Below are 24,613 nucleotides of genomic sequence, written 5' to 3' on the forward strand. Positions count from 1 at the left end.
AGATGTGAAAGTCATTGCCAGTTATTGAAAGCGATTCATTTCAATTGTTGCTGCTGAGGGTGGCCCAAACAGTTATTAGGTTTAGGGGGCCAATTTCACACAGGGCCATATTTCTTCACCTTAATTAATAAAATCCCCACCTAAAAACTGCATTTGAACATTTCAAAATTCAAATTCATTGAAAAACGACACCCTCAACATTCACAGTTGCATAATAAGACATTAAAATGCAGTTTATCTAGAAGGGAAATATGACGAACAAGCCAGCAACAATCACCATGCTCAACTCCGTACCTGCTGGTAGCTGCTGATGCGCCATCGGATGCTCTCCAGCTTGGTGTCGCAGATCTGCCTGAACTCGTACTGTGGCATAGTGACCACTTTGTCATTCTGAGAGATGAGCTGGCTGCAGTTACTAACAAACAGCCTGTCGTCGCTACAGAACGCTTCAAGGATCTGTGCGAATAAGACAGGACAGAGTTTCAGGAAATATATTAGCTAATGTGTGACACACACGTATCAGCCGCTGACTACCTTTGCAGTGAGGCTAAAGCAGCCTTTGGGCTGCATTATCTTTTCCAGGACATGGCTCTTGATCCCAGCAGTGCTGACGTATTCGTAGAGCACCCCGTGTTCCAGGTGGACGTTATCCACAGTCAAGTTGACTAGTGGCGTGTCATCTGCGAGGGAAAGGCTTCCCAGTCTATAATCTGTGGCCCATAGAAAATGAAGTAAGAAAATCACACACACCTGGTGGTGTCACAAACTCAATACAGACATCAGTCTCTGGCAATCAAGATGGAAAAATTATGTAAGAAGCAATTATGTAATGTTATGGCTGCATTATTATACAATCTTTAATTAGACAAAGCAGTTCTAGCGTACATGAAAAAATGTAACTGTTAGGAACTTAGAACACAAAAAAGGCAAGGGAAAAGGGTACAATGGTGCGCATAAGTGGTCACCTGTTCCGTTGGTGCCATTTTCCTCACTGTGGTCAGAGCCATTTTCGATAGGGTAAGACTTGAACGGGCTCTCTTCCTTTTCAGCTAAAGCTCGCTGGTGGCCTTGACGTTCTTCCACGTCCTCAAAAGCACGGTACACCCACTGGCACTGAGGATGCAGAAGAAGAGAGACTGAATCTTAACATGTATAACAGTTAATAGAATGTTTAACAATGAAATGATACCTGATTGTTCATGACTAATTATCAAGTGTGTCCAACTTTCTCTAATTAAAATTCAGAATTGAAGTATGTGTATATGCACTTCATAAAGTGAATTAAGAAGCTCTACCGAGGGCCGGGTTCATGCTCCACCCCAAACTCAGCGGTGCAATCAACCCCATCAACAACATCCTGATATCAAATGAAGCTGCAAAGATTTAGTGAAACTCATCCAAAGAGGATTCACACTTTGGCTGAGCCTGCTCAATGAGTGTGAGCGAAGAGGATTTGGAAAGAGAATAGGAGGCGGGGATGACTGAAAGAAAACAAAGCACTGCAGTGAACTTAATAGAGTCAGGAGACGTCCCACTCTGTCTGAAGCCCTGTGAAAAACTGCCTGGCACCACCGACTTCCTGTTACCCAGACGTGAGTCTTGCAGGTTGGATGTTGGCTGAGTGAACTTGTGAACTCATATATGACTTAACCAAATACATATTGAAACCAAAACAGTGTTGGCAACAGTGGTTGACAATCCTGCAGAAAGATACACGTTAGTTATTTTTGAAATATTTATTTTGTACACAGTGCTGTGTATATATTGGACTCGACAACGCTCAATGTGACAGACACTAATTTATGTGAAAAATTAGGGCTGGGTTTTAAAAAAATCTAATAATCGCTTTTTAGAGCCTGATATTGACTCATAAAACCATGAATCGATTATTTTAAAATCTCCTTTTCCCCATAAATTCATAAGAACATTTTAAAAGCCTTTTTTTTTGTAGCTTACTGTTTTCTTGAAATTTACTGTTCACATACAATACATTTAGTATAGTATTTTCTTACATTTATGAAAGACCTGACTTATTGCACTTTAAGACAATTCAGAATCTTTTTAATTTATATTTACAATTATTGAATTAGAATTATGAAAATATTTTCCTGTCATCCTTGCTGATGTCAATGTTTGTATAACACCTAAGTGATTATAATGTGCGTTACTTTCATTAATAAACTAAATCATTTAACAATTACACCTCTACAAAATTTTAATTTTGAATTTAATTTACACAAAGACATTACTCAAGATGAACTGAGCGAGGAGTGTGCCGACTTAAGTCTGGGATGGATAACGATATGAATCGATGACTATCATAATCAATGTATATGACTGATGCGTATAGTAAGAATCGATGGGGACGGGTTACTAATAATGGCTTCTACCCGTCAGCCCTTCTTTCGGATATCAATGTTGCAAATGATATTATGTGATCGATGTAACCGCTAATAATGTGTCCGATAGGAAAAAAGTAATAAAACAAAACAATATTTATGGAGTTTTTATCATGTCCTTGATATTTAAGAACAATTGCTGTTCCATAATTAATCAATAGCGGATAATTGAATCAGAAAACATCAAAATTATATCGAACTGAACTCTTATGAATTGAAATCGAAATAAATTGAGGAAATTTGAATTGATACCCAGCCCTAAAAAAAAACACTATGCGTGTTTTACATGATTTTGTGCATGTGTGAAAGCTACATACGCGCTACATATAATGGGACACCCAGACGTAGCAGCATGTATGGAAATATTTGGCCAGCTAATGAGCATTAAATTCAACTGTTAAGCAGCCTCTCACGCTGTCGTAGCAGCAAACGAAAGACAAACTTGGACGTCAGACCTGAGAGACGAACTAGCTTAACGCTAGCTAGGATAACGCTAGTACAACACAACATGGATAGATTTAAAATTGGACCAAGACATGTATGAGTTGTGTATGCCACATAGCTGAATAATGATGTTTTCTTACAGTGTATAAAAAAGTAAAATGTCCGTGTTTGTTTTGTACGTGCGCGTCTTCTCACCACATGGGAAAGCTCGAGGTTTGTCTGTTGTGCGCTGAAGTGTTCCAGAACCTCTTGGTAGTCGCTGCGGTTGACGTTGTTACCGTTGACTTTCAGGATGACCTGACCGGGCTGAAGCCCCGCCCCTGCCGCCTCCCAGCCTGTGTAGAGTGTCAACGAGAGAGGTCAAAGGTGAGATCTGCTCGAGTCAGAGAGACAGAATTGTATTGTTTAAATAAATAAATTGGGGCCACGTGTAAACTGAAACTTTGTTGGATGACCACAGAATGCAAACTAAAAACATGTGTCAATTGTTGAGGGATAAATCTAAGTTTGAGAGGAACCAGAATCAGAACAACTAATAAAGATTTACCCGGGTAATGAATATTATTTCGTATGGGTTTGAATGATGTTGTATTCTTAATTTTTTATTTTTTTTAAATAGTAAAACTCATTTTAGATGTTATTGGAACATAACCTTTCCGGAGTTTTGTTTTGTTCCAGCAAGAAAACAGGCATTCGTTTTTTCCCCACAACATGCTGTTCTAAGCCACTAATGGCTTTACAGAATGGATGTCCAATCAACACCTCCATTATCTGCCTCCCTCCCATCTAAAAATATCCCTTGCATCACTTTCTCCCTACTGTGCCAGCAGTTACCTAACTACAACACTGCTGGACCCAATATGGAACTAAATTAGGTGATAAATGTTCAATTGCAATTCTAAACAGCTTTGGTCAGGATTATGCCTTTGTAATGTCTAAAAAACAGCATAATTAGAAGTGTCTGTGGGCTAGAATTGGGTCTTTTTAAGGATTTGAAGCTTAACCAAATGCAGTGTGGGTGACAGGTGGTCATAAAAGCGCAATGAAGGCTCACTAAGGGTGGGATGGAACAGGTGGCTAAAGGCTAGAGTTACCTCATCTTTGCCTTGACTTCACTCGAGTTATTTGTCTTTTTGACACCATAAACGCTTTCAAAGCATTTAGCAGCATGGATGGTGTCATTATAAGGATAGGCTTGCTGAAATATGTGCACAGGTCCCCAAACATTAGGGTCCTGTCTCCAAAATATATAAGGCCTGTAATTGAGTTTAGAAAATGGAAATGAAATTACACTTCAGCAGCTGCACACTTGTTATTAGCAAGACTACTTGGACAGTTTGTTTGTCTCTTTTATTTCCTCCCCTTCCCCTTCCCCTTCCCCTTCCCCTTCCCTTCCTCTTCCCTTCCCTCTTTCCCTTTCCTTTCCTTTCCTTTCCTTTCCTTCCTTCCTTCCCTTTCCTCCTTCCTTCCTTCCAAACTGCTTATCCTTCACAAGGTTCTCAGGGGTGCTAGCTGCAACAAAACCAGACATTTGGTTTTAGTCTTATTGGGGTTTGTGAGCTTTATTATCCTTGCAAAGGTGGTTATTTCCATCACAAATAGTGTGTTAGAAAAAAGGAGATTGATACTGTTTTCTGTTACTGATACTGTTTAAATTGCAATTGAGATTTTTCAGTGATTTCTTGAATTTCACGCATCTACAAAGGGCTCAAACTTGATAATTGGACCCAAAAAATTTGGCAATAGCAAAGACCTGGGTTTATTTACTTTCTAGTTCCAATACTCTTCTAGTTGACCTCTGCAAATAAGTTTTTTTGCACCTCCATTGACAGGCATTAGCATATTCCCCAATATCTCAGTAACTAATGCATCAATCATATTCCTTCATAAGATTAAGGAATTATATTTGATAACTTAAACTTATGTTATAGTGCAATTTCTCAAAATAAGCAAAAACATTTTTTTTTAAGTTAATATAGTAATGGAAAAAAATACAACACCATATAGTCTATATAAATACAATTACAAGCATTAAGTAATGTTATTTCGAATGTCATTTCAAGTATTTCAAAAGTGCTGAGACGATTATCTATCAATGTGTACTGCTTGGTGCTGATATAAATAAGAAATGTCCAGTCTTGGTGGAAGTATGTGATCCGGTATTCACTACAGACTGCCTGTCACCGGGGAATTCATTTAATAATTCTGCAATCCAGTCAATGGAATCGGTCACTCACCTTTTTTTACAGCGTAGACATGAGGGGGCGCAGAGCCACATAATCTAAAGGAAAGGCTGTCTGGGTTGTCAGGGACCTTCACAATCCTGGAGGAGAAGTAACCCATTAGACCAAAGCACCCCATGCCTGTGTGCATGTGTGTGTGTGTGTGTGTGTGTGTGTGTGTGTGTGTGTGTGTATTCCCTTACTCCTTCGCTTTGGTGGTGACGAGCAGCCGCAGGGAGCGTCGTATGCAGAAGGCCTGGTTGATCATGGCTTCTACCTCCGCGAAAGGCCTGAGGAACAACAGGTCCTCGTTGATGGTGTGCATCTTCCTGCCCACCTGCAGACCCGCCATCTGGACAGACAGATGGACATGGATGACCTTTTTAATAAGAGGTCATTATGCCTATGCAGTCTGATATATACGTATGTGGCACATATACTGTACGTATACTGTATATTTCATATATGCTGCTGAACCTTGCATACTTCCTATGGATACACCTATTTGTAGATTTTTTATTTATTTTTTTCAAAAAAAATTTTGGGGGGGGGGCACCCTTAATTTTTCATATTGGATTTTGTATCAGTTCAAGCTACATAACATAATAATACAATATTATCATATGTAACATGATGCATGCTTTGCTTATTGTTGTCAGAAACAACCTTTGACTAACCTTCTACTAATGACACTCGCACTACGTGGCGACCTGCTATAGGCCATGAAATGCGGTCACGTTGTGAGAATAGTGTGTGCTCTATGTGTGTGTCCAGTGTGAGTCCAGCGTCCTGGACACAGATCCGGAGGGGTGGCCTTTGCTGAGCTGAGGCCCCGACTCTGGATAACGGCCCGGGATGGATGAATGACCGGGAGGAGCAGAGAGGAGTTTGCCTGACTTGATGTAATAGTATCATAGTCAAAGGGCTGTGCGCGTGTGCGTGTGTGCGTGCGCGTGTGAGAACCCCTTTCAGAGCCCCATGGGAATCAGCTGAGCCGCATTCACTGTGCTGGCACACAGGCTATGTCACAACTACCAATGGTGTTATTGTGGAGAGGTTGGGGACACTGAGGATGATGAATAAAAGACGAAGAGGGAAAGAGAGGAATGGAGAAAAGAGAGCAGAGATTGAGGGTTTACTGCAAAAACAGCCCAGAGAGAGAAACAGAGAGAGATTATCCAGACACTGGGAAACAGAGCAATGTGGGAAACTGAAATAACAGAAAGTAATGGCACCATGTAGAGTTGAGACACTGATCTAGAGCACAAATCCCCCCCCCCCACCCCCCGGGAAAAAACCCCGCTCTCCTTCAGTCAACCAGTGATTAACTCATTCACTGCCATTGACGGCTATAGACATCAAAAAATCATTTTAACTATTTCTATTAGTTTAATGTTATTTTTTAAACTTTTGTTAACGCGAGTATGAAAACCTAGAAAAAAAATATTGGACATTTCGAACAGATATCAAATTTGTGATTAATCGTGAGTTAACTAGTGAAGTAATGCGATTAATTACGATTAATAATATTAATTGCCTGACGCCCCTAATTTTTAATTAATTTTTTATTTTTTAAAAATCTTAAAAAAATAAAATAAAGAATAAAGGAATTATTTTTTTATTGCAATTAATCACATGACTTGACTAGTTAACTCACGATGAATCTCAAATTTGATATCTGTTCGAAATGTACAATAAAAAAATTATCTTGTTAACAAAAGTAGAAAAAGAAGTGTAACTAATAGAAATAGTTCAAATGAATGTGTTCAAATGAATGAATGAGTTAATTGGCATTGCTATAAAAAAACATTTTCAAATTTAAAGTGCGCTTTATCTTTTTCCCAGATTTCAATGACATCTACAAATATCAGGGAAAGTACATGTGCCAAGATTTCTACCCAACCTACAATTTCAATAAAGCACACCTCGTTGGTGCTTTTGCGCTCATTATGCTTCTTCAGCAAGCGTGAAGATAAAACTGGAGGAGTAAATACAGTGAACAACAAAGTTCATACTAGCCCAGCCAGATGCATCATCTGCCTATCCAAAGTACTTTCACAGTCCATTTTGTCCCCCAACCATGAAGGTGACACATTGTATTTTCCTTGTTGTGTGTGTTATTTTTGTGAAGGGGATGTGAGTGGGCCTGCCCAGTGTCCCAACAGCCAATCACAACAAAGCTCCTCCAGGGAAACAGAAGGAGACAGACAGCAGCCGTCCAAACATTAGACAGCCATTACCTACAGGAACTAATGCCATGGGGCAGGGGGGAAGGAACACAGTGTCTGTGCGTGTATGTGTGTGAGTTACCTCAGCATGTGAGCCTCTGGTGACAGACTTCACTACAATGGCCTTGTTTTTCTCTTCAATCTCAAAGCCGTAATCCTCCTCCTCGGGGTGAATCTAGCACACAAAGATTGAATCACTCAATTGAACCTGTCTAATATGTACTGTACACTCTTTGGGCACTTCTGGCTCTGGCGAATATTCTACCTTTACAAGGATAATAATGCTAGGTTGGGCTTTTTTAATTATAAAACTGTTACATGCAATATGTCTAACATTGTTGCTTTAATTTCTGCACTGATATATTAACCTGTTAGTTGGCTATGTTTAATATTTTGAAGAAAAAAAAAGAAAAGAAAACGAGAGAGATAAAAAAATCTATTCAAAGATATAAAAAAATCATACAAAACAAAAACATAACCTATACACATGTTCGGGGGAAAAAAGGAGTAGAAAGAAGTAAACCCTTTTTAACTCCTACCCCTATATAACTTAATGAAACGTTCTCAAACAATAAGACTCAAACATAATTCAAAACACAGTCCTGTACATTCACATAAAGTCACATAAAAATACAACAAAACAAAGCAAATAATCCCTTCATGGACACCAAAGCGCCTTCATATTTTACATTTTGTCTGTGGCACTATAGGCATTAATGATGTTATATTTTAGTTTTTTCTTAAACCCCGATAAGGATTCCTTTTAGATTTATTTTCTTAGTTTACATTTTTTATTATTTACTACACGAAAAAGTGTTTCCATTGTTTTTAGGTACACAATATCCATACATTTCAAGATACCCGATGCTATAAATAACTGATTAGTTGTTTCCCTGTAACCAACCTTATTTATTATTCTAATTGCTTTTTCTGTCATTTAACAATTGGGTCTATATTTGTTTTATACACATTGCCCCAAATTTCACAACAATATGACATGTGAGGTAAAATAAGTGAAAAATACAATATGAGGAGGCCTTTCTTATTTAGAAAATCCCTGACTGATTTTGCCAATTTCCGTTTTGTATATTCTATCTGTGATTTCCAACACAGTTTATTATCAATAATCACACCCAAAAACTTTGCGTCAGTGACTTGCTCAATTTATATACCATTTAAATGTAGTTTTATTTCACTACTGAGTTGCATACCAATAAACATGGGTTTTGTCTTTTTTTTCATTTCATGATAAGTTATTATAATCAAAAACAAAATTAACACTATCAATTCCCTTTCTACAGCTTTTATTAATTGTTCCCTGTGCAAACATAAACATTTTTAATATATTTGAAACTGTGCAAATATCATTCAAGTAAATTATAAATAACTTCGGTCCCAATACTGAACCTTGTGGTATACCACAGGTCACTCTTCTCAATTGTGATTCTTCATTATTTATTTTTACATATTGAAACCTGTTATTTAAATAACTATTTAACCATTTCAACGCAACACCTCTCATTCCATATTGTTCACATTTCTGCAAAAGTAATGGGTATCAAATGCTTTACATAAATCAATAAATATATCTACAGCATGTTGTTTTTGTATCCGTTGCTGTAGCTATATTTTCTATTATTATTATTATTATTATTTTATATTAGAAACACCACTGATAGGGATGCAATGACATACTGAATTTATTGCTTTGCAATAAGTAGACTGCTCTCTAATGGTGTATATTTGCAGTTATGAGCATCCATGTGCGTAATGTACAGCATCTTGCTTCTCTGCTTCTCGCAATCCACTCCCCAGTTAGCGAGGGCTCGACCTTGTCATTAGCGAGCACATTAGCCGGCTTCCATTAAGTAAGCATTCAGGGCCAGCTTCCTGCTGCACAGCTCTGATAAGATGGAGATGGTGGTGTCAGATGAGAGGAAGATGTCTGTGGTAAATAAAAGTTTCTGAAGTTTCCGCAAAGTTGGAAGCATAGTGCATACAAGTCTAAAATGTCTCAATAAAATGAAGAAATAAAATTGAGGGAGGATTAAGGAGTCAAGACCACCTCTTGATTGTTTGACTGTGTTTAAATGATTTTGACTGTGTGGTGCAAGTCTCATTCCTGAATACAAATCCAGCCCAGGGCCATAAATAGGTGTTAAATTACATGTTCTGCCACAATCCAAAGAGGCGTTTAAAGAATGCAAAGACGTTTTTTTGCCAAGATGCCACAATCATTGTATGCGTTTCCATGGGATACACCATGACGGAAAGATCATAGAACAAACTTTGAAGTTCTAACTTGGGGAGTTAGTCTCTCCCACTTGAATGTGGGGTTGCGTGTTAACCCTGGGGACTTTTTTTTGTTTTGCCTAATTGCCTAAGGTTTAATTACACATCCACTACAGTAGGTGGCAGTGGTGCTTTCATTAGCCTGGTTTACATGGAGTCATGTATTCCGATTTGACTGAATCCGAACGGCCAAACGGAATGAAAATGCTCCATATAAACACCGTAATCGGAATGAAAAGGCTGAATTCGAATGGAATTTCATTCGGAATCACAGGAGTGATATATTCCTTTCGTCAATCCGAACGAGCGTCATGCCTACACTTCAATTGGAATGGCGAGACTGCGTGCGGCAACGCGCATGCTCGGTCAGAACGTAAATGCGTCATGACATCGTCGTTTCCACCCACTAAAATGGCGGCGTCTCCCCAGAGCTCGTCTGTGAGGAGAGAACTTGTTTTTAAGTACTTTAAACGTTATCACAACTACTGTGCTAAATGACGAATAAAGTCCATCTTGATAAATCACGTGATCGATGTCCGTGCCTCTCGCGGCTGCCGTGGAGCTGATCCCATTAAAGTAGGAGAGCATATCGGAATGGATCACGTCAAGTGACCAGAGATCTTCATTGGGAATGATTTCAATCGGAATGACAAAAAAGTATCCATGTAAACCCGGCTATTGTCAGAAAATGTGCAAGGAGCATCAGTAGCTGTACTTACAACAATTTTATAGACAAATTATACTATTTATAGTTGCAGAGGACATGTGTGTGTGTGGGGGGTCATTTTCTTGTTCTTTTGGGGCATAACAAAAAAATTATTGAGAAACAGTGCTGCAATCATAAGATACTAGGACAACATTTTAAATAAGGTACAATGAATTTTCCCTTCTTGAAAAGTGGTATATGTATTTGTAATACTGTGAGATGTGGATGTGTATACATTTACATTGATCTACTTAGCTTTGTAATGCTTATTTAGTTATTTAGTTTTATTTGGAAAAACCTTCTTCTATAAGTTGACAAGGAAAATGATTGTATCCCATAAATAAAGCAGCTATATCAGTGGTGGAAGAGACCAACCATTGTCCAGTCTGCTTCCTCAGTGCCTTTGTGTGGCTTTGTATCATTTTCACATACTTTGCCTCAAACATAGTTTGAACTCACCACAAGAGACTTAACCAAGATGTTCTCGATGAGCTTGAAGTCATTCCGCTGAAGCTGTTTGCTCTTTGAGCTGGTTCCTTCTATCTCCTCGTCGGCGTAGAAGCGGAAGAACTGAGACTCGTCTTTGAACTCGCTCTTCTCCAAAACTGAGGGGACACGCAAAATATAATGACGCCTTGGCAAAAAGTTGTGTTGAGACAAGCGTGTTTAACACACTAACAAAAATCAATCTCACAAGAGCACAAATCTTCACATAAGGGCCATATATTGGCTGAGTGGTCAGTGATGCTGACACGAACGTGTATTATAGCCAAAACGGGACATAGCTAGCAGGACTCTCTGGGGGGACTCAAGAAGCAGCAGCCTGTGCAGCGTTACTTCATCTCACTGCTTCTGCACATGGGGCCACTCAAGCAGGTGAGCACAACATTATAAACACAAAACACAAAAGAAAAATTGCCTCGTTGCACATTTCCGTGTGGTATCGTCATGCATGGGCAACACTTGACTGATGGCATTCACTTTTTACAGTATTTTGCATCAGCTCAGTGCACAAGCATGGGCATATCACAACACAATTGGACAACAGTTGCCAAAACATGCCAAGCATGACTCTCAAATTGTTTATGGATCTCAACATGTTCGACCACAAAATATTGTGTCATTTCTGCCTGTGGCCTAACAACTTTGGCTTGAGTCAGAGCATTAACATCTGAATTACGTTCATTATTCAGCGAAGGGCATTTGACGATAAAGTTATTGTATTCGATTTATTGAAGTGCAACATAATTTATGTGGCTGTCTTGGTGAAGTCATAACCAACATTTTGTGTGTTTGTGTGTGTTTAGGTGAAACAATGTGTAAACAAACAGATGTAAAAGACATCAGGCTACACAGAGCCAAGGGTACCCAGCTGTTGGGCGGTTTAAAAAGCACCTGGCACCCCGAGTTCCATCCAATTCCATAAACTGATTACACACGCGCGCTGACGTTGGTCTTGTGCCACCTCAAACCAACGTGAGTTATTTCCTCTGTGTCATAGAGGCTGTGGCCTTATAATGACAATTATACAACTGGGGATGGGGTGTAGTTAAACAAGCAAAGAATTATGACATCCACAATGATGCTCAACTGCAACAATATTAGCACACACTAAACAAACATTTTGAACTATAAGAGCAATATCAATAATGCTGGTCCAGCGTTATGGCTTTCAGCACAAACATGTTATGCGGTATGTCAGAAATGAAAAACAAAAGAAGACTCGATATTGGACATGTGTTGTAGAGTATGTGTGTTTTTTTTTATATTTCTTATATATCTGGATACATTGATCAACTGGTCAAAGATTTTGTTCCGATTTTATATGATCTACATTTTGTTTCGAGCAATTCATTTATTGATTTTCAGAGCTGCCTGTGTGGAGGTATAGAGAAGCAGCTGTTCAGGGTTAGGCCGAAGCAAATAATTATGCTTAAGTCAAAGTTTCCTGGCGGCTTTCACATATGATTCGACACCTCATGTTTTGCTTTTCAGCAAATCACATTACCCGTTTTGCACCACAACACAGCAGAAACTGCACAGGAAGTCAAAGACAACCAAGAGGAATAAAGAACTAGCTAAAGGGCAACAGATGTGCTGACTAAGGTGAAAGTGACTGAAAAGAAAAAGGTTATGATCCTGAAAGCAAAAAGAAAAAAATGGACACGCCGCCAGAACAGGTCATGCTTCAAAACAGAAGGTAGAAGGGTGTATGCTTATACCTGAACATGTACAGGGTATGTGTGTAGCATGCATTCAGTGGGATTTCATATAGAACCTGTAAATAGTAGAAATGTATAAAGTAGAAAACATCTCTTTTTTTTTTTTGATTGAGTCGATCAGTGTGCAAAGTCTTCAATAAATGTCTATGCTAGGTTTGTTTAAAATGTGTCATTTTAAGCATTTACTGTCACTACATTTGTATTATAAAAGAATCAGCAATTGAAGTTCCATTTCCATACATAATAAATGTTGTATGGTAACAAAAGGTTGGAGGTAGAAGCAATGAAATTCTTTGATTGTTCCACCGAGCATCATCACCCATAATACGACAACGAAAATGCTTTGGTTTACGAACTATAGGTTTTCAAGGTTATAAATGTCACGTAATTACTTTGCACAGCGGCATAAGAATACATTGTTCGGCGACACTAGAAGCGTCATTTGTTTACATACAAATATTTACTGTAACGAGGACTTTAGTGTAGTCATATAACATGTTACAAAATGTGGTTTTCGCCACGGTTGTAGGAACTGAACTCTAGCATAAACAAACCAAAGTTTTTTCGTTTCGTTTTTTGAGGAGGTTGCCGTGGTTTAGTGGAACAACCCAGACAGTTCTGTAGCTAAGCAAAATAAACTCTGGTTGGGATGCACTGCTAATACTGTTTATGTTCAACATACAGAGCTGGAGGCAAAAAGATTAAAGAGCACATGGCCTTTCTGTTCCCAAAATTAGGGTCAGGAACAAAAACTGTTTTAAGGTCAGTTTTTATTGGGTGGGCTGTCTGTGTGAAATGCCGTATTCATCCTTGAGTAGACGCAATATTTTTTTCCTGAAGGGATTTTCCATTATTGTTCACTTGACGACAGGTCCTTTTTTTAAGCGTGTTTTTTTGTGTGCGCTCGCATTTAGTCTACACTCAAATTGCGACTTGTTGCCAAATTGCTTTTAGATCCAGACATTTCAGGAAAGACATTTTGAGGCTGGAAAAAACTAACCTTTGTGACTTTTGTGTGTATTTTTCATAACATTACACTTTGTAGCATGACCTCTTTTTCTTAAGCCTTATTTAATAACCAGCGCGTTTAAAAATAAATACATTTGCCACCATGTCGGAACTCTTTGACTCTGCAACACACTTCCTTTCCAACGGTATTGCAACATTAAAATGCACACCTTAAAGCAAAAAAAAAAAAAACGGAATTAGAATTGAATGAACTGTTTGTATTTGACAATATTTATTCAGATTTATTTGTATAGCTTCAAAGCAACTATGGACATATTTATGAATGAATTCTGAAGTAATAACTAAATTATGTGACTTTTAATTACAGTTGCTTTGTACAGAATCCAACTAAAACTCATGTGTATCAACAGCATTCAAATACGCACGCGTTAGCAGAGGATAAAACTGACCGTGATGCAAGAAGCCATTGTTGCAGAGACCCACGCCGAGCGTCACCGCATCCTCTCGTGTCGAGCAGTCTCCCTGGGAAATGATGACGCACACTGTCATTCACTAGCATCACCTGCTTACATCTTCACACACCTTGACGCACAACGGATTACAAAGCCGTGGGGCCTCAAGTATTTTTTGCAGTCAACATTATGCACGGGAAAGTCTAGTAAACATCAGGAGGTTGTTACTATTTGTTTAGGTCAAAACAGTCAATGATCTGACTTCATTATTCAAAATTATACTTTCAAGGAGACATATGGAATATTTTTACCATTCAAAAGAGTCGCTAGGTGTCTTACCACATATGTGACAACTGACATGATTTTGCCAGGCTACTCCAAGGATCAAGAATTACAGTACTGTACTTTTGACCCTTATTAAATCGCCTCTATTGAGGGTGCGATCCTGTCTCATACAAAGCAGCCACTGCCTTCACTCTATTGTGGGGTGTGCTATGCACGTATGGCTTTGTGTTATTATGACACTTGTGCATAATCGGAAGAGGCAGCCCCGAGTCTGAAGAGAAGAGCCACTTGCCAGACTGTAAAAGACTCGATTGTATTTGTAACACTTCACCATCAAATCCCCAAATAGCATTTGTCAATTACAGCAGCGGATCCATGAACGTGGTGCATGCAGCGACATACATGGAAGGTTCCAGGAGAGCCCAGGAGCAAAACAACAGCAATTATTCCTTACAGCTGTTTTAATTGAAACATAATGACATTACCTGTGAGAGGAGCCAATCCACGAGTTTGTAAGCAGGCACCACGGATTTAAATGTTTTCAAATGATGGTCTCTGTCCCTAAAACAACAAAAGATAACCACACATTTTTTTTCTTTCTTTTTTCTTTTAAACAAGTGCAATCAAAAAGTTGGCATTTGTCAAATGAAAGCAAAGAAAAACAAGCTTTTCATTAATGACTCCAAAGGGTCATTTGTTCTCATAATTTAGGACTTTTTCAGTGAAGTTAGTCATATTCAACAGATTTTAACATGGGTTTTTAATCTTCACTCAGCAAGTGTGAAACATCGTAGACAGACACATTATCAAATGTAGGGCAGTCTATAATTTCAATATCATGCTGTATTTAAAAAGCACAGGCATATGACATACTGTACTAACTGATTTTACTTTATATGCTAAGAATTTAGAATGTATACACAATCTTTTTTTGTTTGCACCAATGCAACCCTGAATAGTGTAATCAGCCTGCTTAAATGGTCAATGCACTTTGGATTCTCTATTCTTCTCCTCTGTTGCGGCTTATTTTTTTTCCAAAGTGAGATAAGCTCCGCAGAGGAACAAAAATAAAGAGAGAGAGGAAAAGGGCAGGTACTTACTTGATGACGGGCGTGTAGAGGCTGTGGAGGCGGCAGTACAGCCTGACGCCCTAAAAGAGATGACCCACATTGAGTCAGAGAACATTACAACACCTTTGATAAACAAGCACACAAATGAATCAAGATAGGAAATTTTTAGCTGAGGGTGCCCTGAGGCGAGTCTTTAAGAGAGCATATATCAAATTTAATGTTGCCAAATCAGATTAAAGAACAGAAATTGGGGCCAGAGGGGGTACACAGAGGTGATTACCTCATTCATGTTTTATTTGAAAAAGATGGCGACAAAAGTGACAGACACATGAAATGAGACACCTTAGACATGATATCCTCCATCTCGCTGCGGGCTTTGTAGGTGCCATCGTCGTAGCGGAAACGGTACAAAACTTGCTCATTTTTGAACTGATGCTTGTCTGATACTGAAAGGACACCAAAGTGGGGGAAAAACTCACATGAAAACACTTTCCAATAAACATTATGAATGTTAAAAAGGAGAACTGTGTTGTTCAAATCCTGGAACAGATTTTTTTTTACCATCCAGAATCTTGGACTGAATTGTGTTCAACCTTAAAAGTTCCACTTTATTTCCTCATAAAATCTCAATGCAAAAACGATGACAATTGACGTGAGGATAAGAAGCAAAGTGATAACTGGGCTTAAATGTTCACCATGGCAGACAGTTATCAATTTCCATAAACTTCCTCCAAGCAATTTTTTGCATTTAAACATAATTCTCGCTTCCAGTGAATGAATCATAGAAAGTGGTAAATAGCAAATATTTTGGCCAAACAACTGAAGACGCCACAACAAACAAGCGTCTGGTTTTCATCGTCTCGACTTAATTTCTTTCATAGCCCAAAGGAATGCGCGAGGAAAACAGTTGTTATAACGTGTCAAATATAAGATTAAAAGTTAGTCAAATGAATAGCTCCGTTCTTATGGTAGATGTGTGATATGCTATACAGCTGATGCAAAAATGGGAAATGCCTTCCCTTTAAATGCTAAATTTGTGCATGACCCACATTACTTGACAAGGTCAACCTCATTTATTGACACCAACTGTGTGAGGCCGAAATCTTCCCCAAACCTCAGTAAACCCACAGAAGCCAACATGTCATCACGGCATCTCCCTCAGGGGGCAGGCCACAGTGACGGTAGACTTCAGGGGGATTTTCCATGGAAACCAAAAAATATCCCAGAGAGCCGGTGTGCACTTACGATGGACGACAACAGACCCTTCAGCAATAATGTGGACCACTGCATTCATACATTATTTATAGCTGTTTGTTTGTCTTTCATTGCCCAATGCATAATTCAGGTAAGTGGAAGTGCAAATGTTGTGCATGAGAACGTTTTCAGTGTGGAGGGGAAATTGCAAAGAAAGCAAGGTTTTGGTCAAATCTGTTATTCCCCTTAAACAGGATCTTAGATATCATCAGTCAATACAGTAACTACAGCACAGAAATTACACTAGAATGGTACAAGACATGCAATCAGTCCTAATTTGGATCAATATCAGATTGCACATCTTCATAGGTAAGCACCTCATACATATGCATGAATTGTAATAAGACTCATGCATGATTAACTGAGAGCTCTCAGTGAGGGCATACCATCAATGCTTAAAAAAAAAAATTCCGGAAAACTTCTTCCTGGATCCCAAATACCATACATTCAAGATAATCTCAGAAATTAAATGTCATAATGGCAAACATCTAGCAGCCCACAGAATATTGTCTTTTTTTTTGTCAAGCAAATTTGACACTAACATGTACAAACACAAACATCACCAAAATCATTACCGGTTTGGTGGAAGAAGTTATGGAAAATGTAAGGTCCTTGGTGAAGGTAAGTAAATAAACGAAATAGACGAAAATTCGGCAAATAGCTACTGGCATGGATATGGGCCAAAACAAAATAGGCCAACTAAACAAAAGAGAACAAGGAGGGAGAGGAAGTCAATTTTGTCTTGCAGTCTCACCGTGGTGAATGATGCCATTTTCTAACAATGCTTGTCCTAAGTTGACTCCTTCATCGGGTTTACTGATCTCGCCGCTCTCGATCAGCCACGATACAAACTCGCTGAGAAGAACAAAAGAGAAAGGAGTCAATAAGGGCTTTTAAAGGATTTGTGAAACTCAACACAGATCTGTACTGCTTTATTTTGATTGTTGCCAGATGATTTTAGGGAGGGAGGTATGTAGGTAGGTTGGTTGGTCGAGAAATAATACATTCACGATTAAAAAGAGCTTTAGATTCAGCTGTTGATTGCACCAGTTGGTAATTTTAAGAATCATAAACCAAGTCAGATCATTCCGGACATCTGCTTAGACATTTTATTCAAACATTTAGAAGCGACTCAATGCATCAGTTAAACAGGCTGCCATCTGAAACATTTCAACATGTCAGCTGCCAAGACAAATTCTGTATTACGATTGGGGGAGTTCATCTCCCGGGACTCCAGTGGAGATAGGGTAGCAGCTGGAGGCGGCTTCACTTTGCCAAAGAAAGAAGCGTCTTTAGTAATGCAGCAGCAGCACCACTCACTTGGGCGGTAAAGACTCAACAATATTTGTGGTGCCGTTTTCATCCTGCGCCAAAAGAAACTGAGCGGTCGCAAAGATCAACTGTTTCTGTTGGATCCCGTGCGCCCGAGAAGCTTGAATATGTCTTCCAGCAGTAACTGATGAAAATGGTTTGAGTAGTAAGCATCTTTTTGCCCAAAGCTTTGTCTCTATATGACAAGAAGTGCAATGCAGTATTGACCGTGTTATTGATCGCTAAATGGCTCTTGTGTGCTAATGGGAATGCAGACCATTTGAGGCAGCATTTTCTTCTATGTAACAACTGAGAAAAGTGCAAACAAACAAGAACAGGGAAACTAGAAGAGCAATCATAGACCTGCACATTTATCACCCGTGAAACCAATCTAGCTTCTCAATAGCTAAACGGAGGTAAAGTCCCATTCCTATCAACATAAATTCTTTAGATCTATGGAAAAAATGCAACACATTCCCATGTGAGCACAACAAATTTAAACAAAAACCTGAATGCATCGTTAAGTTTGGAAACGTTAAATTGGCCGTGGATTTGAATGTGATGTGGCCGTTTATTTGAGCAGCATGTGCACAGTGATTGACTGACAACTCAAGGCCAAATTGAGTCGGGATAGGCTCTAGAACACTTGTTAACACACAGGATAAGTGTAAGATAATTGATGTCTAAATAAGGTCAACCTTTGAAAAGAATATCTCCCCACAGGACCACAAAGTAAACTAACAATGTAATCAACACCAAATGAAAACTTATTCTTGGCATATAAACATGCACGTGTAAGATTTAGAATGTGCTATGGTCGACGTGCCTTTTAGGAGGTCCACCCAAAAAAAAAAAAAAGGACTTTGGTCAACATCATCGTCTCTTTCTGTATTAATTCAAGGCCGAAGCTGCTAGCAATTTTGACGCATTTACATTTAGATTTTGCTTTCAGATCTGTGTGGTTAACTCATTCACTGCCATTGACAGCTATAGACGTTAAAAATTTATTTCAACTATTTCTAGTAGCTTAACATTTTTTTCACTTTTGTTAAGAGTATGAAAGCCTAGATTTTTATTTATTGTACATTTAGAACAGATGTAAAATTTGCAATTAATCGTGAGTTTACCGTGCGATTAATTGCAATTCCAAATTGCAACCGCCTGACACAATAAAAAAAAAGAAGATTATTAAAAATTAAGGTCGTCAGACGATATTTTTATTTTATTTTAATTAATCGTATGACTTCAATAGTTAACTCACGATTAATCACAAATTGTATATCTGTTCTAAATGTACAATAAATAAAAATCTAGGTTTTCATACTCTTGTTAACAAAAGTGGGAAAAAAATGTTAAACTAGTACTAATAGTTCAAATGAATTTTTGACGTCTATAGCCGTTAATGGCAGTGAATGAGTTAATGGGTAATGTATGTGGCTGGCTCCTTAGTGAGCACTCGCACACACTGAGCTAGTATAAGTCTGCAAACATGTCGAGAATGCAAGAGAAGAGAGCGGACACCTTGAACCACCTGCCATAGCAACAGCGTGCAGCATGACATTTACATTTGATCATAATGAGTTTTTCTGACCGGTGAACAGCCAGATGCATCCAATGTCTGTGATGTATTTTTTACAGTAGGTTCGTGTTTGTAGGGTTTGTGTTCAGTTTTAGAGTGTGCATGTGAACGTTCACGTCAAGGCCAGTGACAGTAAATCAAAGTTGACAGAACTCAAGTGTGTGCAGATGCTACGCAAGATTAATTTTGGTTACAGTGCTGTTAAAGAAATTATCATGATGACCATGATTAACAGTGGGTGAGTGTGTGTGTGTGTGGGGGGGGGGGGGTGCATATGTGTGTGCATGAATTAGAAACACGGAGAACCTTCCACCACCACACAGTGAATGATGGACGACAAGGATAACGGCTTGGTGGGACACACCCAAGCATGTTGTTTATTTATGGCACACTGAATGGCAGCAAATTACCAACTCCAAGGAAGTTAAGACAGTTAAGCCATCCATTTTCTATACTGCGTGTCCTTATGCGGTTCCAGGGATGTTAAAATTATGTTTGTTTTTTTATTAGATTACTCTATCAAATCTTATTAGATTGTAATTGTTTTGCCTTTACAGTATAATCATATAGCACGTCTTATATGTAAAAAAAAAATAAAAAAAAAACTATATACAGGGTTCGATGCCACTTTTTCCCCCCCGCAAGAAGCACGGGTGCAACTACATCAAAAAATGTAGTATCACATCAAGAAAGTTAAGTCACAAATGTGTTTAAAACATACATAAACCTTAGAACCTTTTCTTACTGATTTTGCAAGCGATAAAATTAGCACAATGTTGCGTTGTTTTAGTGTTTTGTAAATTAACAAACTAGAGCTCATTACACAAACAGCAGTTTTGTTTTGTTTTGCCTTGAGGGGATATCTTGTGCGGTAAAATATTAAGTTCCTACTGATAATTATTATTCATTCACTAGTTTCATCCCATGACTTCATTACTGTTTTGTTTCCAGTGACATGTTGAGGTGTGAAAAATACTGCTGTCTGGGTTTGCTTTGTTTTCACAAGCCTGTAATTTGCCCTTGTGGGATAAATAAAGTTGTATTTATTGAATAGAATAATAAAAGCTAGAGCCAATCAAATTCACCAAAGAATTTAGACCGGATTCCATTTATTCCCTCAAGTCTTTTTCTTAACATGAAGAAGTAAGCACAAAATAATGTAAGTACCGGTACGATGAAAGCTTCATTAGCGTAACGTCTTAAATGCCCTGGCATGGAAAAAAACAGACATGAAATGTGATCTGCTCATGTGTATTAACGCTGAGAAAATATCAGATAGATGCCATTATGCTATCAGGACAACAGGCTGTTATCAAAGCAGCCACTCGATTTAATTAAATTAACGTGCAGACCCTGTCTTCTGCCCATTCGTCAGTAAGACAAATGCAGGGAGCAGATACTAGTTGCCCTCATCAAGTGCATTTGACAGAGTGATGAAGTGAGGACGGCGTGGACTGGCAGGAAGGATATAAAGCACGCATTGACTAACATTACAATTTGAACCCGATTCATAACGACTGCTGGCACTGAGCTGTGTCATGCAAGTGGATGGGCAGAACATGATAATTATGACTCACAATTTTAAAATAGTCTGCTCCGATGGGAACAAACGGAACGGTGGCATATTCAGTTAAAGGGCAGCGAGAGCAAAACATGGCCAGAGGAACATCATAACCGTCCCACTCGTTTAGAACTATATTTATTGCTGTTTTATTTGGATCCAACTCATTCAATCCTATTATTGTACTCTGGTTCTTTAAATCATATTAGAGGTCAACAAAAGACCAAGGTTTTGCTATTTAGAAAGCTCTTTGAACCTCCTCAGTGCGGCCCTGCTCTGTTGTGCAAGACTCGTCATTACACTTCGCAAACAAGCCAGTGCACGGATTACATTGGCTGTCCAAGCTGCAAGTAATGTATTTGTAATCAGAGGGCTTTTTGTGATGGTGCTGTAGAAATTGTTGTTCTCTTTTATATGGCGTTTTATCCAGAATATACTATTTTGACTGTTAGGTGAGGTTTGGAAAGGTACAGGCACTTTTTCTTGTTATTTTGCTTTGAGCACTACTACACTTTAGCATTAACTCATTCATTGCCAGTGACGCCTATAAACGTCAAAAATTCATTTTAACTCTTTCTATTAGTTTAACATTTTTTTCCACTTTTGTTAACAAGAGTATGAAAACCTAGATTTTTTTTTAATAATCTTTTTTGGGGGGGAAGAAAAGATTGTTAAAAAAAATTAGGGCGTAAGGCGATACATTTTTTAAATTGTAATTAATTGCATGACTTACATAGTTAACTCACGATTAATCACAAATTTTATATCTGTTCTAAATGTACAATAAAAAAAATTCTAGGTTTTCATACTCTTGTTAACAGAAGTGGATTTTTTTTTTCAACTAATAGAAATAGTCTATGGCAGTGAATGAGTTAATACAGGAAAATTAAGTACTTGTTGTTTGCATCTGTATTTATAATAGTTTGTATTTATTATTTTAGTATATATGACAAAAATGACATTTTGAGTATGCACTAATGCAAAATAGGTATGTTTGGTACGTCACAGTCTCTTACAGTTTTTTTCTATCGGCACATTTCTTGAAACTGAAATGACATTTTTCAAAATACCATGGACAAATCCCAAAACCACCTTACAATTGGTGTCAACTGCATGGCATTCCTCATTGCTCTCATCAAACTGCCAATGTCTTAGTACATGTCTCAATTGCCTCAGTGGATCTTTGCAAACGGTTGTGTACATTTAGCCTACAGTTAGCACAATGTGCCCACATTTAGCACATTTTCAAAATGAATAGACCTTGCTGATCCAACTGGATTAGTTGTGTTTCTCAGTCTAAAGGTTGTCCTCTCCAAAACATGTCAGCAGGATTTCAGTGTGTAAGTCATAATATGCAAAAAATGTGAATTTCCATCAGGGCCTGGTGTACAACCCATCCAAAGATGCTACTACCCCCATACTCTCCTTTCCTCAAGCCAATTAAGGATTTGTTTTCCGCTTGGAGGTGGAGAGTGTATGAACATCGGGCTGAAGACCAGTTGACCCTACTTCAAGCAATGGATGCTGCATGCGAGGACATCACAGGGGATGATCGTAGAGGATGGTTGAGTCAGTCACGCCGTCACGCACAAAAATGCTGAACACTTTTTTTTCAACTCATTCCAAATATTTACATTATTCGAGTACTATGTTTGTCCTACATGGTGAAATGACATGTCACTGGTATTTTATTTGATTCTTATTTCAACAACAACCTTCCTATGTTTTTGTTTTCATTTACTGCAGTCTCAGAGTGTTATTTGTGGATCTCCAAGAGAAGTTTTAAAAGGTCGTTTTTGTTTATTTGTGCTACAGAACCATGAATGAAAGAGGGGCAACTTTAGTTTGAGGTCTGCTGATGGTAAAAGTCTGGTTGGTACCAGTTCATTATTCATGATGTCAGTTTGGCCTGGCTTTTCGGGAAGACTTAGACTAAGGACTTGGCTTTAGATAAAGGAAAGGCTATGGGATAGGAAGCCAAAGCAGCGGTAGAGGATATAGAGGATGTATGGAAGAGAGTGGAAATCTTGCCAAGACTTTCCAGGAAGACTGAATACAAGCGCTCGTGAAAAGCGCTGCGACATTCTAGCACTCACTTTCCCATGAAGCACTTGGGCACAATGCTGAGCTTCCTGCGTCTGTCCTTAATGAGGTGCCGGCTCTTGGTCATCATCATGTGATAAAGCTTTTCTCCTTTTTCTGCTATCATCACATAAGCATCCCGCTCCATTCCAAGTTTCAGACCTGTGAGAGACAACAGAGAGAAAATGTGACACATTGTCAAAATAAAAAACAAAAAAACTGAAGTTGAAATAAATCACCAACTTGTAGGCCAAGACATTTTCCCATATTTTACAGAAAATCCTTACGCATTATTTGGGTGCATTGGTCTAACAGGTAAAATAAATATTTGGACCATTATTTTGGAAATATACAATACATTTTACTCTGTTAGGTGACATAGTCCTTTTTAATTCAAGGTGACAGTGGCAGCACGTTCCACATGCGTTAAAATAATGGTGGCATTTTTGGTTCACTGCAGGTGGATAATTATAAGTTGTCTTTAATTTCATGAATAGGAGAAGGACTCAAATAGACATGAGTGGCTTCTTCACCGCAGGAACTTTTGAAGAACTTTTCAATTTACCTTATTGACTGAATTTTTTTTTGTTGCATGTTGAAATGAAATTTTGTTAATTGATTTCATAAATGCAATACACTACAGTTTTTTGTTTTTTTTACATACTGACAGAAAAACAACAACTATACATACAAAGTTAACTTCACTTTAAATGTCAAAGGGGTTTTGTGGCTCATGGTGGTTTTTTTCCTCCTGCTGTTGACTGTTGAAATGGCTCTGAGTATTTAAGAGAATCCTGCTCTTGGGGAAACGCGCCATTTCATTTGTATTTCACCCCAACACATAGAACCAGATCACAAACATGCAGTGCGAAATACGTACGCAATGAGAGCTGCACCACTTAACTGCTAAATCAATGCAATTACAGTCATTTCTGGACTTCACTTGCATTCGACCCTGCGGCTAATACAAAGGTGCGGCTTATCCATCAGATCACTAGGGGGCGCACTATAAAGGAAGCGCAAGAGCATCAGACAGAGCAAAACAAACCAAGTGAGCCCAAATACAATAGGAGAGACAGAACGAGAGCGAGACAATTTGCACCCTCATTATGGAAAAGAAAGTAGCAGATAACATTAAAACACCTGCAGCTTATAGTCGGGTGCGCCTTATATGTGTAACAAACTCGAGTATTCCCTAAATTTAGCTAGCGCGGCTTATAGTCAGGTGCCCCTTGCACTGGCCAGAGGGGAGGCCGGGGTGGCACGTGCCCCTGCTCAAATGAGATTGGACCCCGCAGGCGCCAAATGATTGACATAAGACGTACGGCGCCATTGCAGCCTCCCATTTTTTTCAATCAGGCGCCTACTAATTACTATGCCCATCCTGCACAGTAGGTGGCGCTATGTACCCCAATATGTTGTAATCTACCTCAATAGGAGTCTGGAGGAAAATAATCTCCCGAGTCACATCCAGACACTTCAGATCAGTGCATCAAGATGACACGTTTTTGGCAACGTCATGTTGGTTTCCCCGTGA

General features: G+C 38.7%; 1 protein-coding gene across 2 annotated transcripts in view; it reads right to left on the reverse strand.

Moving 5' to 3' along the window:
* Positions 1-24,613, reverse strand: part of prex1 (phosphatidylinositol-3,4,5-trisphosphate-dependent Rac exchange factor 1) — a 92,941-nt gene that overhangs the window by 21,337 nt on the left and 46,991 nt on the right. For both annotated transcript variants that reach the window (XM_086068739.1, XM_086068738.1), the window contains exons 10-23: positions 23,091-23,238; positions 17,298-17,398; positions 15,632-15,735; positions 15,320-15,369; positions 14,705-14,780; positions 13,932-14,004; positions 10,751-10,896; positions 7,376-7,468; positions 5,269-5,417; positions 5,081-5,166; positions 3,039-3,178; positions 966-1,113; positions 535-710; positions 295-456 (exon numbers count right to left, since the gene is read on the reverse strand). In XM_086068739.1, coding sequence (XP_085924865.1) covers positions 295-456; positions 535-710; positions 966-1,113; positions 3,039-3,178; positions 5,081-5,166; positions 5,269-5,417; positions 7,376-7,468; positions 10,751-10,896; positions 13,932-14,004; positions 14,705-14,780; positions 15,320-15,369; positions 15,632-15,735; positions 17,298-17,398; positions 23,091-23,238 — 1,652 coding nt within the window. The remainder of the gene's footprint in view (positions 1-294; positions 457-534; positions 711-965; positions 1,114-3,038; positions 3,179-5,080; positions 5,167-5,268; positions 5,418-7,375; positions 7,469-10,750; positions 10,897-13,931; positions 14,005-14,704; positions 14,781-15,319; positions 15,370-15,631; positions 15,736-17,297; positions 17,399-23,090; positions 23,239-24,613) is intronic.

The sequence above is a fragment of the Leptonotus elevatus genome, chromosome 2 (assembly GCF_054856555.1).
Source record: "Leptonotus elevatus isolate MCC_2025b chromosome 2, RoL_Lele_1.0, whole genome shotgun sequence".
NCBI lineage: Eukaryota > Metazoa > Chordata > Actinopteri > Syngnathiformes > Syngnathidae > Leptonotus > Leptonotus elevatus.